Source organism: Leucoraja erinacea, chromosome 28, assembly GCF_028641065.1.
Source record: "Leucoraja erinacea ecotype New England chromosome 28, Leri_hhj_1, whole genome shotgun sequence".
Classification (NCBI taxonomy): domain Eukaryota; kingdom Metazoa; phylum Chordata; class Chondrichthyes; order Rajiformes; family Rajidae; genus Leucoraja; species Leucoraja erinaceus.
The window spans coordinates 5200272-5213735 of NC_073404.1; the positions used below are offsets into that span (position 1 = coordinate 5200272).

At 41.2% G+C, this 13464-nt stretch overlaps 1 protein-coding gene across 3 annotated transcripts in view; it reads left to right on the top strand.

Moving 5' to 3' along the window:
* The window catches only part of mettl16 (methyltransferase 16, N6-methyladenosin), a 118692-nt gene that overhangs the window by 57175 nt on the left and 48053 nt on the right, over window positions 1–13464 (top strand). For 2 of the 3 annotated variants that reach the window (XM_055657571.1, XM_055657570.1), the window contains exons 3-4: window positions 1799–1995; window positions 8978–9118. In XM_055657571.1, coding sequence (XP_055513546.1) covers window positions 1799–1995; window positions 8978–9118 — 338 coding nt within the window. The remainder of the gene's footprint in view (window positions 1–1798; window positions 1996–8977; window positions 9119–13464) is intronic. The other variant, XM_055657572.1, reaches the window with a different exon arrangement.

The following is a 13464-nucleotide window of genomic DNA, read 5'->3' on the forward strand; positions in this document are numbered from 1 at the left end:
ATATACGTGATATTTTTATTGCACTGCTGGAAAGGATGGTGGAGGAGATTTAATAGTAATCTTCAGGAGGAGACACTTGCAAAGATTTGCAGAGTAGGGAGGTGGGACTGATAAAGACATAATAGGCCAAATAATTGGGTGGCGCAGCGGTAGAGTTGCTGACTTACGGCAGACCTAGGTTAGATCCAGATTACGGGTGTTGTCTGTACGAAGTTTGTACGTTCTCCCCATGACTGCGTGGGTTTTCTCCGAGATTTTTGGTTTCCTCCCGCACTCCAAAGACATACAGGTTTGTGGGTTAATTGACTTGGTATAAATGTAAATTGTCCCTGGTGTGTGTGGGATAGTGTTAGTGTATGGGGATCGTTGATCAGTGTGAACTCGGCCTGTTTTTTGCTCTGTATCTAAAAAAAACGATAGCCTTCTATTGAATCTTACATGAACAGGATATGAATATAGACACTGTGTATTAAGGCATCGTATTTATCTTTCCTATGAAAGGTACTGATTCTACATTGCATCCTTTCTGTTTCCTCAGCTTCCTTATTACAGTTGAGAGCCCAAACCTGCGTTGCTCCATCAGTGTATAGTAACGGCAACCATAAAACTGTCAGTTTATTGTAAATATTCAGCTCATAAATTCTTTCTACACATCACGCTCTGCCGACTTGGAAAGGCATTACATTTTTTTATCACTGCTGGTTCAAACCCTGGGAGACACAACGCAGAGCATTGTAGGTGTACCTTCAGCGTAGAGAGATTCCAGCTGTTCATGGAAATGCCTCCACAACTTTTTGGAGAATAGAGATAATGTGCACAGTGGGTTTATTACATGCCAAAACTTTTGAGATTGTGTGAGGGACAACTATAGATACACAAAACTGATGGCTGGCTACTGAGATCTATATCAAATGAATGAATAAAAATAGTATGAGTGCACCCTTAGTGCAATTCTGTATGTTGTTGGAATGTGACTAGTGCGTGCATGTGTAGTTAGATAATGTCATTATATTTAACACCCAGTACTTTATGGGATTCAGATTTTTTTTATTTTCTGTTCATTTTGTAATGGAGCCATGTTCCCATGGTGTTTTGTTACAGCTGTGAGATACTGTTGTGAATAATGAAAAAGCTCCGTCAGCTTAAGGGAGCAGAATTTCTAATTAGTATTGCTGGTGGTGGAGTCACTGATACTTCCAACAATCTGCCAACTAAAACCTATTTACAGTTTCTAGCAGCGGCCTATTTCTTGTAAACTCTCAGCACCAGAGTTTGGCGTTGAATTGTGTGCAGTTGTGAATCAATCCCCAGATAATATGTGGAATATTGATGAATGCAATCGCTCAATGTGTTATCTGTGGTGTCCTATACTTTGAGGGATGTGAACTTCAATGCATGAGGCAGAGATGCGCCAAATCAATTCTTTAAAGCCATACTTTTACAGAAAGGGAGTATATTATCGCCTTTTTACTGTTTTTGAAATTAACCCCTTTATTTTCTTGAAAACATCTTCAACCTGCCTAACTAAGTGGTTCTAGACCAAAATTCTGGAGTAACAGCGGGTCAGGCAGCATCTCTGGCGAAAAGGAATAGGTGATGTTTTGGGTCGAGACACTTCTAAATGCATTCCTAGACAGTCAATATTTGCAGTTTATTAGATACTGGTAGACATTGTGGTCAACGTTTTGATTTTGGTAAGCAGATTTGTTATGTGCCTTTCCACAAAACAAGATGACGTTCCTCTTGCCTCAGAAATTTACGTCCCTGACATTAATCCGTTTGTTTCTTTCATTTTCAGTTTAAACTTTAAAGAACCTGAGGCAGTCAGAGCGCTTACATGTACTCTATTGAAGGAGGACTTTGGACTTACAATCGACATCCCGTTGGAGAGGTTGATTCCTACTGTTCCTTTGCGGCTGAACTACATACATTGGGTTGAAGATCTGATCGGCTGTGGCACCAATAAAAATAAACTCATCCGAGGTATTGACATAGGTATGAACCTTCAGGCATTTCTTTATTCTTTCACTGTCCAACCAAGAATTACTCATAACTATCCATTTGAGTTTGATCCTGTATATTTCAGTAGCATCAGGGGTTCAGGAGAGCATAATATCAAACATATGAAATTTTCAGAGCTCATTATTGAACTGGAATATACCGAGCTATGCAATGAATAAACTGACACCATTTGGCCTGGCAAATTGATGAAAAATGTTGATTTAGAACGCAGAACAATACAGCATACCAATGTCTGTACTGACCATTGTGTTAATCTATACTAACCCTGTCTACCTGCAATAGTTCCCTATTCTCTACCTGTTCATGTGAATGTATACATGGTTCTTAAATGTTGCTATCATATCTACTTCTGTTACCTCCCTGGGCAGCACATTCCAGGCACCAACCACTCTCTACATAAAAACCTTGCAATGCAAATCTCCTTTCAACTTTCCCTTTCACATCTTAAACCTATGCCCTTTTGATATTTCCACCCTGGCGGAAATAGACTGCTGACTGTCGACCTTATTTATGTCTATCATAATTTTATATACTTCAATCAGGTCTCCCCTCAGCCTCTGACGTTCCAGAGAAATCCAATCTGCCTGCAGTAGTTTCCTTTTTTCTACCTGTTCATGTGAATGTATAAATTCATGGTTCTTAAATGTTGCCATTATATTTGCTAAACCAGATCTAGGTTTATCTAGATCAAGGTTTATCTAACCTCTCCTTATAGCTAATACCCGCTAATCTAGGCATGATCTGGGTAAACCTCCTCTGCACTCTCTCCAAAGCCTCCACGTCCTTCCTAGTGTGGCAACCAGAATTGCACACAATACTCCAAATGAGACCTAATCAACATTTTATGAAGCTGCAACTTGACTTCCCAACTTTTATGCTTGTTGCCCCCAACTGATGTTGGCAGGCATGTACCACTCGATCCACTTGTGCTGCCACTTTCAAGGAGCTGTAGACTTGCAACCCAAGATCCCTCTGTACACCAGTGCTCCTAAGAGTCCTGCCATTTTCTGTATATTTTCCTCTTGTATTCAACCTTGCACTTGTCCAGATTAAATTCCCTCTGCCATTTCCCTACTCAAATTTACGACTGATCCATGTCCTACTTTATCCATTTGGCAACCTTCCTCACTACCCACGACTGCACCAGTTTACATCTGCAAGCTTCCTAATCAAACCAACTACATTTTCATCCAAATCATTGATATATGTTACAAATAACAGAGGCCCCAGCACTGATCCTTGTGTATCACCACTGGTCACTGTCCTCCAGTCAGAAAAACATTCCTCTACCAGTATCCTTTGTCTTCTATGAGCAAGACAATTTTGGATTCAATTTACCAACTGATCATGGATCCCATGTAACCCAATCTTATGGATCAGCCTAGCATGAGGGACCTTGTCAAATGCGTTGCTGAAGTTCATGTAGAGAGCATCCACTGACCACCTCTCATCAATCATCTTTGTCACTGCCTCAAAAAACTCAATCAAATGTGAAAGAGAGAACCTCTCCCTACGCAACACCATGCTCACTGTCTCTAATAAGTCCATGTTTTTCACATGCAAGTAAATGCTGTCCTCAAGAATCTTTCTCTCCGTTAATTTCCTTACAACAGTATCAGTGATAGAAATTTGAGGTAATAAAATTATCAGGCAGAAATCTGAGCTGGAGCAATAAAGCATATCAGCTTGGGGTTTTCAATCGTTTTAATGATGGTTGGACCTTGCGACTGCAGTGCTGCAGTATTGAGAAAGAAACTGTGTGTAATGGAAGGTCACCAATTTTGTGGCTGCTTTCTTCACTATTACATTAAAGCAGCCTAAACGGGTCCAGACTAAAAACGGCCTTTTTTTGGTTAGTGGGCATATGCTCATCTCCCTTGCAATGAGTTTCCATGGTTGGTAACTCACCACATGACAAATCGCAAGCATACATTTTTATCAAACCTCTCTGTGGCAAAGTATTAATTTGGATCATTTTTATGTCAGATGTTTTATTTGTTGATTAAAGTCCATTTGATTTATTATACTGGCACCACCCAGCCTTCTGAGTTATCAAAGTATGATTAATTTTGAAATCACATCATGTACTAGATTCTACAACAACAAGAAATATAATTTAACTTAATTAGATTTACGTAAAATTAGTATTAAATCGTCATTTAATAATGCTATTCTACCCTGACATAAATAAAATAATTCATCTTTCCAGTTTCACACTGTCACAGATTTTAATTTAACTATGTACCATATGTACTGATTCATTACTTTCACATCTCATTGATACGAACAAGGGTACTGAACTTTAATGTTGTAGCATTAGGAACCTTGTAATAGTTTAGTTTAGAGATACAGCACGGAAACAGGTCCTTCGGCACATCAAGTCTGCGCCGACCAGCGATACCCGCACATTAACACTATCCTACCTATCCTAGGCACAGTTGTTTTACATTTATACCATGCCAATTAGCCTACAAACTTGTACGTCTTTGGAGTGTGGGAGGAAACCGGAGTTTACTGAAGAACACCCATACAGGTCACGGGGAGAACATACAAACTCCGTAAAGACAAGCACCCATAGTCAGGATTCAACCCGGGTCTCTGGAGCTGTAAGGCAGCAACTCTACCGCTGCGCCACCGTGCTGCCCAAACTATTCTGTAGTTCGATGGTGGAACTTTGACACTACTCCCATTTAAGGCAAGCATGTATCTGATTATAATTCCCAAAGTAAAATTAAAATAAAATGCAAATGAGATAAAAATTATCATGTTAGATATGCTCAGCAGATCAGGCAGTCTCTGCAGAGAGAGAAACAGAATTAACAATCCAGGTGGATGTCCCAGTGAAAGGTTATCAATCTGAAAACGTCACCATTTTTTCTCTCCACGGAAGCTACTTGACTTGCTCAGTATTTCCAGTATTTTCTATCATTTATATCAACTTCCTAGATGACTCCCTAGAGGTTGGAGGTTCTACTGCAGTTGTACAGGGTCTTGGTGAGACCACACCTGGAGTATTGCATACAGTTCTGGTCTCCAAATCTGAGGAAGGACATTATTGCCATAGAGGGAGTGCAGAGAAGGTTCACTAGACTGATTCCTGGGATGTCAGGACTGTCTTATGAAGAAAGACTGGATAGACTTGGTTTATACTCTCTAGAATTTAGGAGTTTGAGAGGGTATCTTATAGAAACTTACAAAATTCTTAAGGGGTTGGACAGGCTAGATGCAGGAAGATTGCTCCCGATGTTGGGGAAGTCCAGGACAAGGGGTCACAGCTTAAGGATAAGGGGGAAATCCTTTAAAACCGAGATGAGAAGAACTTTTTTCACACAGAGAGTGGTGAATCTCTGGAACTCTCTCTGCAGAGGGGTAGTCGAGGCCAGTTCATTGGCTATATTTAAGAGGGTTAGATGTGGCCCTTGTGGCTAAGGGGATCAGAGGGTATGGAGAGAAGGCAGGTACGGGATACTGAGTTGGATGATCAGCCATGATCATATTGAATGGCGGTGCAGACTCAAAGGGCCGAATGGCCTACTCCTGCACCTAATTTCTATGTTTCTATGTTTCTATGATCCTTAATGCAAACGAGTAATCCACTTAGTCATACAGCACGGAAACAGGCCCGTTGGCCCAACTTGGTCATGCCAACCAAGATGCCCCATCTACACTAGTCCCACCTGCCCATGTTTGGCTCATATCCCTCTATAAAGGTTTCCCAACCTCTAAACGTTTCCTATTCCTATTCATGTACCTGTCCAAATGTCTTTTAAATGACATTATAGTACCTGCCTCAGCTACCTCTGGCAGCTCGTTTCATATACCCACCATCTTCTGAGTGGAAAAAATCGCTCCTTGGGTTCCTATTAAATCTTTCACTTTTTATCTTAAACCTATGATTCTTGACGCCTACTCTGGGTAAAAGACTGCATTCAACAGTACTCTGTGCACTTGGCCACAATAGTGCAAGCCAACTTCCAGTTAAAGTTTTTGGAGGTGTAAGAATTAGACTTTCTTTTAAACGAAAATGAGCAGAATGTGAACTAGTGTTTGATTCTGGTCGTTGTGTTAGAAAACCTTTAATTTCAAATTAATTACTAATTAATTAGTCACATTCTGTCACACAACATTGTATTTATGTATGGTATTATTTGATACTGGGATAACATGCAAAACAAAGCTTTTCACCGTACCTTGCTACGCAAAACAATATTAGTCCTAAACCTAAAAGACCCACCTGAGATTCTCGTCATGCCAAGGCCAATTCAAACACTTTAATGGTTTAAATTCTCAATCAGTTCAAATAAATTCCATTAGTCTCTTTTGTCTTGTTATATTTCCCTTGTATATTATCCATCACTATCAGTTATGCAGGAGCAATGTGTCAAATGGGGACAGGCATTTTTCATTTTGTTTTCACGATTGGTAATTGAGCTATTTGACCATCTGAACAAGACAATTCCAATCTTCTAAAATGAGAAATATTCCACGTGTGTTCTACTGGTTGCTGCAAAATAAGAAAACTTAATGTACAGGAAGGAACTGCAGATGCTGGTTTATTCCGAAGATAGACACAAATTGCTGGAGTAACTCGGCAGGTCAGGCAGCATCTCTGGAGAAAAGGAATGGGTGACATTTCGGGTCAGAACCCTTCTTCAGAATGGCCCATTCAAACACTTAATTGTCTAAAATCTGAAGAAGGGTTCCGACCCGAAACGTCATCTAAGAAAGAATAAACTTGGTTGAATAGTTTGTGCTGAGTTAGCTGATCACTGCTGGGCAGCAGTGCGTACATTAAAGTGTGGCCTTCGACTGTCTGGTGTACAGTGTGCTCAGCATGAAGCAATATCCCGAGAGGTCTCTTTACTGATTTCTAAAAGTGTACTCGTACTTGTGGGGATTCCCGATTCCAATTTGGATCTGATGCTTTCCATGTTAAAATCTTCAGCCAGTCCTCACTGTGTGGACACAAATGAGGAATCATTTCCATAAGGTACAGGAATGCTGTTTCTGTCCATTGTACTGTGATTTAAGATGAATTACGCTCTGCAGAGCCGTGGTGATAATAATTCGGATAATGAGGGAGAAATTAAAAGTCAGGTTAATAATACTCAATTAACACCTTCCTATTTCAGCGCTGAATCTAATGCCACTGAGGCGCAGACCAGAAAGCCTTAGTGGACAAGTAATTGCTGTCAAATGCCAATAATTGCAGATAATCTCAGGGTGATAAATTAGGGATTGCATTTTTATTATTCTGTTGCATATTTCTATGCAGAAAATCTGAATAGTTGCTCCTGGGTTTCCATGTTGTGGAGATTTATGCTGATGTTATGTTAATGAGGCGTGACTAATTTGCGCACAATGCAAAAATTCTAGCTCAGTAGAGGCACGTTTCCTGGATGTTTGATCACGTTATGAGTCTGGTCCTTTTTTTTGTGTAATTAACAAAAGCAATTTTTTGTGTGCTATTTCTCCCTCTTTGGACAGTGCTGAAATGTTGGACTAAATGACACTGGTGCAGCGTTCTTGGTTTCTAAATATGCATGAGATTGGCGGCCTAATTGGAAGGATGCTGTGCCTGTGGATAGGTACTTCAGGTCTTTCCTCGAGAGTATTGCGATCATGCAAATGTTTCATTGTTTAAATTATCCATCTTTGTGGAAAGCCATGACTGCATCATGTCTTTGCACCGAATCTTATCTGTAGTGATCATCTACGCTCAATCGAAAAAATATAGTAATTAAATAGATTTGATATTAATTAGGGGAACATCAATCAAATTCAACCACATGAACCAGTTCATAAAATGTTAACTGTAGGTACGTGCTCATTTATGCCATTGTTTCCTTGTCTCTGATCTCTGCTGGGTTATAAAAGAAAAGACTGTGTTTTAAATGTTGTTATAGTAACAGCGTATATTAGAATTGGTAATTCATTGAAAGTTTAAGTCAATAGAGTGACTTATTCACAGGAAGGAACTGCAAGCGCTGGTTTAAACCAAAGATAGACACAGAATGCTGTAGTATTCATTGTCTAATGAAAAGAATTTCATTGCCTTATCTGGGATATATGACAATAACACACTCTTGACTCTCTCTTGACTCTTAACGCAGCGTGTCAGGCAGTATCTCTGGAGAGAAGGAATGGGTGACATTTTGGTTCGAGACCCTCCTTCAGGCTGGATGTCTTGACTTGCTTATTCAGCAGGTTCTACTGGGTGAATGTGTATATATACATGTCCACCATCGATTTTCCGGCAACTGGTAGTCCTCCCCCCACTTTAATCCCCAAATTAAAGGAAACAAAATCCCCAACCTGCAAGTCCCCCCGAAAATGTGGCACCTAGGCCAGATGAGGTGGCCGATCTCAACTTCATTGGGACTTCCATGCCGATAGGTGGGCCGAATTTGCACCCTGTGGCTGGGCTTCGCAACTCCGGCTCGGCTGGAGCAGGCAGATCCGTTCCCATAGCCAACATTGCAGGCCGATATCTTGGCCCCCAAAGGCCATGACCTCTGTTGGTCCAGCAAAACAAATAACGCGGCAAGGCTCTGGAACTTAGGATGCCGGAAAATCGGTGGCAGACCTGTAATATTCTTGCAATAGACACAAAATGCTGGAGTAACTCAGCGGGACAGGCAGCATCTCTGGATAGAAGGAATGGGTGACGTTTCGGGTTGAGACCTTTCTTCAGACTGAGTCGGGGAGAGGGAGAAACAGAGATAAGGAAGTGTAAGGTGTGAAAACGAGACAAAGAGGTTGGTGATCAAGGAAAATGTAGAATCGATCATTGTTCGCTTGGAGAAGGTAACAACAAAGCAAACAGAGATAAAATGTAAACGAGGACAGTAGGACTTGTCGAAGAACTGGGGGAGGGATGGATTCTAGCAACTTACAAATTTGTTGCTAGAATTTTGAGCTTAATAACTAATATTACATATTCTATACATTGCAGGAACTGGTGCCTCCTGTATCTATCCTTTGCTTGGGGCCACTATGAATGGTTGGTTCTTTCTTGCAACCGAGGTGGACGACATGTGCTTCAGCTATGCAACAAAAAACGTGGAGCAGAACAATCTATCCGACCTCATTAAAGGTTTGTAAGAAAATATTTATATTCTCAGATCCATGGTAAATGATTTTCATACAGGACACCAAGTAACAGAAAAAAACAGACTGCTTTGAGGGATTTACGTTACTTTCAGCACTCCTCTTACTTACATTCAATCCATTTTAGAATAATGTGTGTTATTCCCATTCCAGGAAAGTTGTGGACGCTTTGATAAGGGTGCAGAGGAGGTTTACCAGAATGATTCCTGGATGAGAGAGTTTCAGCTACAGGGAGAGGTTGGATAGACTTGGATTGTTTTCTCTGGAACATCTTCGAGGTTGAGGGGAGCCTTAAGAGAAGTATATATAATTTTGAAAGGCATAGATAGGGTAGACAGTCATAACCTTTTCTCCAGGTGGAAATGTCCAACACTAGAGGGCACAGCTTTTAGGTGAGGGGGAGAAGGTTTATTGGAGATGTGTGGGGTAGGTTTCTAAGAGTAGCGGGAGCCTGGAACACATTGCCAGGGGTGTCCGGTGGAGGCACATACAGTAGTGGCGTTTAGATAGAAACATGGTCATACAGAGAATAGAGGGATATGGATCATGTTCGGCACAAACATTGTGGGCGGAAGGGCCCGTCTCTATGTTCGAAGATCAGTAAATTTTCGTTAATTGAAGGTGGCAGATCATAATCACTGTGAATAGCTGTTATTGGCTTCCTTTTCAAGTGTTCTTAATTTGTCACTGGGGACAGGTTTCTCGTTCCAACTGCATTTCTCACTCTGTTGTACGCAGATTTCTTCAGGATTTAGGTTAGGCAACAAGTTATTTTGCACAGGTGAAATTATTAATTCCTTCTCCCCACTCTCAGCCGGCTGAGATACAGAAGCGTAAAAGTGGGCACTACCAATCTCAGAAACAGTTTCTTCCCCTTAACCCCTCCCCTGATAACTTCTGAATGGTCCTTGACTTGAAACGTCACCCATTCCTTCTCTCCCGAGATGCTGCCTGACCCGCTGAGTTACTCCAGCATTTTGTGTCTACCTTCGATTTAAACCCGCATCTGCAGTTCTTTCATGCACATGATAAGACCACAGACTTAGTTCTAATAAATTAATAAGCATAGCATTTATCCCTCGTATTCGTAACTCATTAGCTGACCAAGCAGGAAAAGGGCAGTGGGGTGGATGAGAACGGAAAGATCAAAAGCTTGGTTAGAGTTAAAATATGGTCATTAAGGAAGAGATTTACTGACGTCAAGACAGTAGGAGAGGTCGTGAATCAGTTGTGGGCCAAAATCAATTGTCATCTGTTGATGTGTAAGAATGAACTGCACATGCTGGTTTACACTGAAGACAGACACAAAATGCTGGAGTAACTCAACGGGTCAGGCATCGTCTCTGGAGAAACAGAATAGGTGATATTTCGGGTCGGAACCCTTCTTCAGCCAGGCCAATTCAAACACTTAGTGGTGTAAATTCTGACGAACGGTTCCAACCCGAGACTTCATGTCTGATGAAGCGTCTCGACCCGAATCCTCACCTATTCTATTTCTCCAGAGATGCTGCCCGGCCCACTGAGTTACTCCAGCATTTTGTGTCTACTGACATCTGTTGATAACTGAATGTCCAAATGTTATTTGGCTTATTTTTCTCCAAGTTAACTCATCTAATAATTTAATTGTTTAGCAAAAAATTGAATTACTTCTTGTGTTTGCTAATACTTTTTGTTCTGTTTATGAGTATTATGCTGATCCCGTGTACGATAATTCTAACTCATTTCAAAGTAAATCTTACATTAGAAATTCAAGAATCAGAAGGTTTTTTTTGTTTAATCCTAGGCCAGCATTTTTTAAGATTTAGTACTGAGTCAGGTTAACAGTTTGAGTGCAAAGGTCTCTTATCATGGCATTTTGTGATTTTGTTTCATTCCTTGTAAAGCAGTGTTCCCCTGTAGTTTGTAAACTTGTTTAATCACAGCCAGTGGTGTGAAGTTGATGAACACTGTACTGGAGAGAAAGTGGAGATAATGAAACTGTCATAGACCAATAATGAGAGGTTCTGTTGAACTTCTGACAAACTGAAGGAGCAAGCTGATCATCCATTTGCATGTTCCTGCTGCTGCTGCTGTTCCATCAAACAATGTGTGATCATGGTACGTTAGTCTTCATCATTGCATCTGCAGAGTTTGACACAGTTCACCTTAGTTATCATACTCTCGGGATAACTGACTGTGTTCTTGGTTATTAGAGCACAGTTATCCTGAATGTGGTGTCTTTGTCAATAAGATTATATCACTGATTTTCTTGAACTGGATTATCTCAATAGTGAAGCTTATCCAGTGCTGTAAACTTGGTCTTGTTTGCACGAGGGACTTTGGGCTTTGTTTTGCACTGATATTGTGTTTTTTTTATTGTTATACTATGAATGTTGACAGACCTGTGTTTAGGGCGGCAAAGTGATACAACGAGAGTTGCTGCCGTACAGCGCCAGCGACCTGGGTTTGATCGCGACCTTGGGTGCTGCCTGTACGGAGCTTGTACGTCCTCCCTGTGACCGTGTGGGTTTACTCCAGGTGCCCTTGTTTCTTCCCACATTTCAAAGACGTGCAGGTTTGTCGGTTAATTGGCTTCTGGAAATGCCACAGTGCGTAGGATGCGAATCTGGGATAACATAGAACTAGTGCACGAGTGATCATTGGTCGGCGTGGATTTCAGTGGGCCGAAGGACCTGTTTCTACACAGTATCTCTAAATTAAATCTGTTATGCTGTTGTAAGGAAGAGTTTTGTTTGGTGTGTTTTTGGTATATATGACAATTAAACACTAAACTCGTTGTTCCATTGAGATGACTTCTTTCCAGACAAGTACCTAGAGTTATGGAGTGGTTGGTAGAAACATAGAAACATAGAAATTAGGTGCAGGAGTAGGCCATTCGGCCCTTCGAGCCTGCACCGCCATTCAATATGATCATGGCTGATCATCCAACTCAGTATCCCGTACCTGCCTTCTCTCCATACCCTCTGATCCCCTTGGCCACAAGGGCCACATCTAACTCCCTCTTAAATATAGCCAATGAACTGGCCTCAACTACCCTCTGTGGCAGAGAGTTCCAGAGATTCACCACTCTCTGTGTGAAAAAAGTTCTCCTCATCTCGGTTTTAAAGGATTTCCCCCTTATCCTTAAGCTGTGACCCCTTGTCCTGGACTTCCCCAACATCGGGAACAATCTTCCTGCATCTAGCCTGTCCAACCCCTTAAGAATTTTGTAAGTTTCTATAAGATCCCCTCTCAATCTCCTAAATTCTAGAGAGTATAAACCAAGTCTATCCAGTCTTTCTTCATAAGACAATAAGACTTGGTGAGAGTGATATGATCATACCACATGTGTAGGAAGGAACTGCAGATGCTGGTTTACACTGAAGATAGGCACAAAACGCTGGATCAACTTGGCGGGACTGGCAGCACCTCTGGAGAGAAGGAATGGGTAACGTTGCAGGTCGAAACCCTTCTTCAGACCCCATGCCCACCTGGCTGATCAGGAGCCTACTGTCGTACCACAGACTCTGCCACAGGTGGGACAGTGGGCACTTGGTGAGTCAGATGGCAGGCACGCGACAGTTTGGGAATTCATGAATTCCCTCTATGTGTATTTTAGCATTCTGCATGCCTGTTCACTTGACATATTTTTCACATCCATTCTGAATGTTCCTCCTTTATTTTGAGCAGTCATGGGTTACAGAGCCTCATGAGTCACTTGTTACAATCTTTTAAAAAGGCTTTGAGAACAACCTTGAATTGGCTTGCTTATCCTGCCAGTAACTGTGGAGGATTTGACAGTGGTATGATAACTTAAACATTGACTTTTTAAAGATTTAGAACAGTTGACTCACTTTGTTCAAATAAATTTGTTTTTACAACTTCTCCTGTCTGCTGACTTCATGGATCTTGACTCCTGAATGCAGATTGACGTGGTGAAAGGCCAATTGATTTGATGGTTGTGAATTAGAGTGTTTTATTGTCATATGTCCCAGATAGAACAATGAAATTCTGGGCATTACAGCTTTCAGGCTCCTATGCCTTCTTCCCGATGGCAGGGGTTAAAAGAGAGCGTGGCCAGGGTAGTGTGGGTCTCTGGTGATGCTGGCTGCCTTTTTGAGGCAGAGACTCTGGTAAATCCCTTTGATGGTGGATTAGTCAGAACCCGTGATGGACTGGGCAGTGTTCACAACCTTTTGCAGTCTTCTTCACTCCTGGGCATTCAAAATTTCAGACAAAAATGTATCAAATCTTAAATTGCCTAAAAATCACAACATGAAAAGATGCTCTCTTTATAGGATATCATGGCACGTAGCAAACATATGTTCCTTCTTCATAAAAAGCATTCAGTCT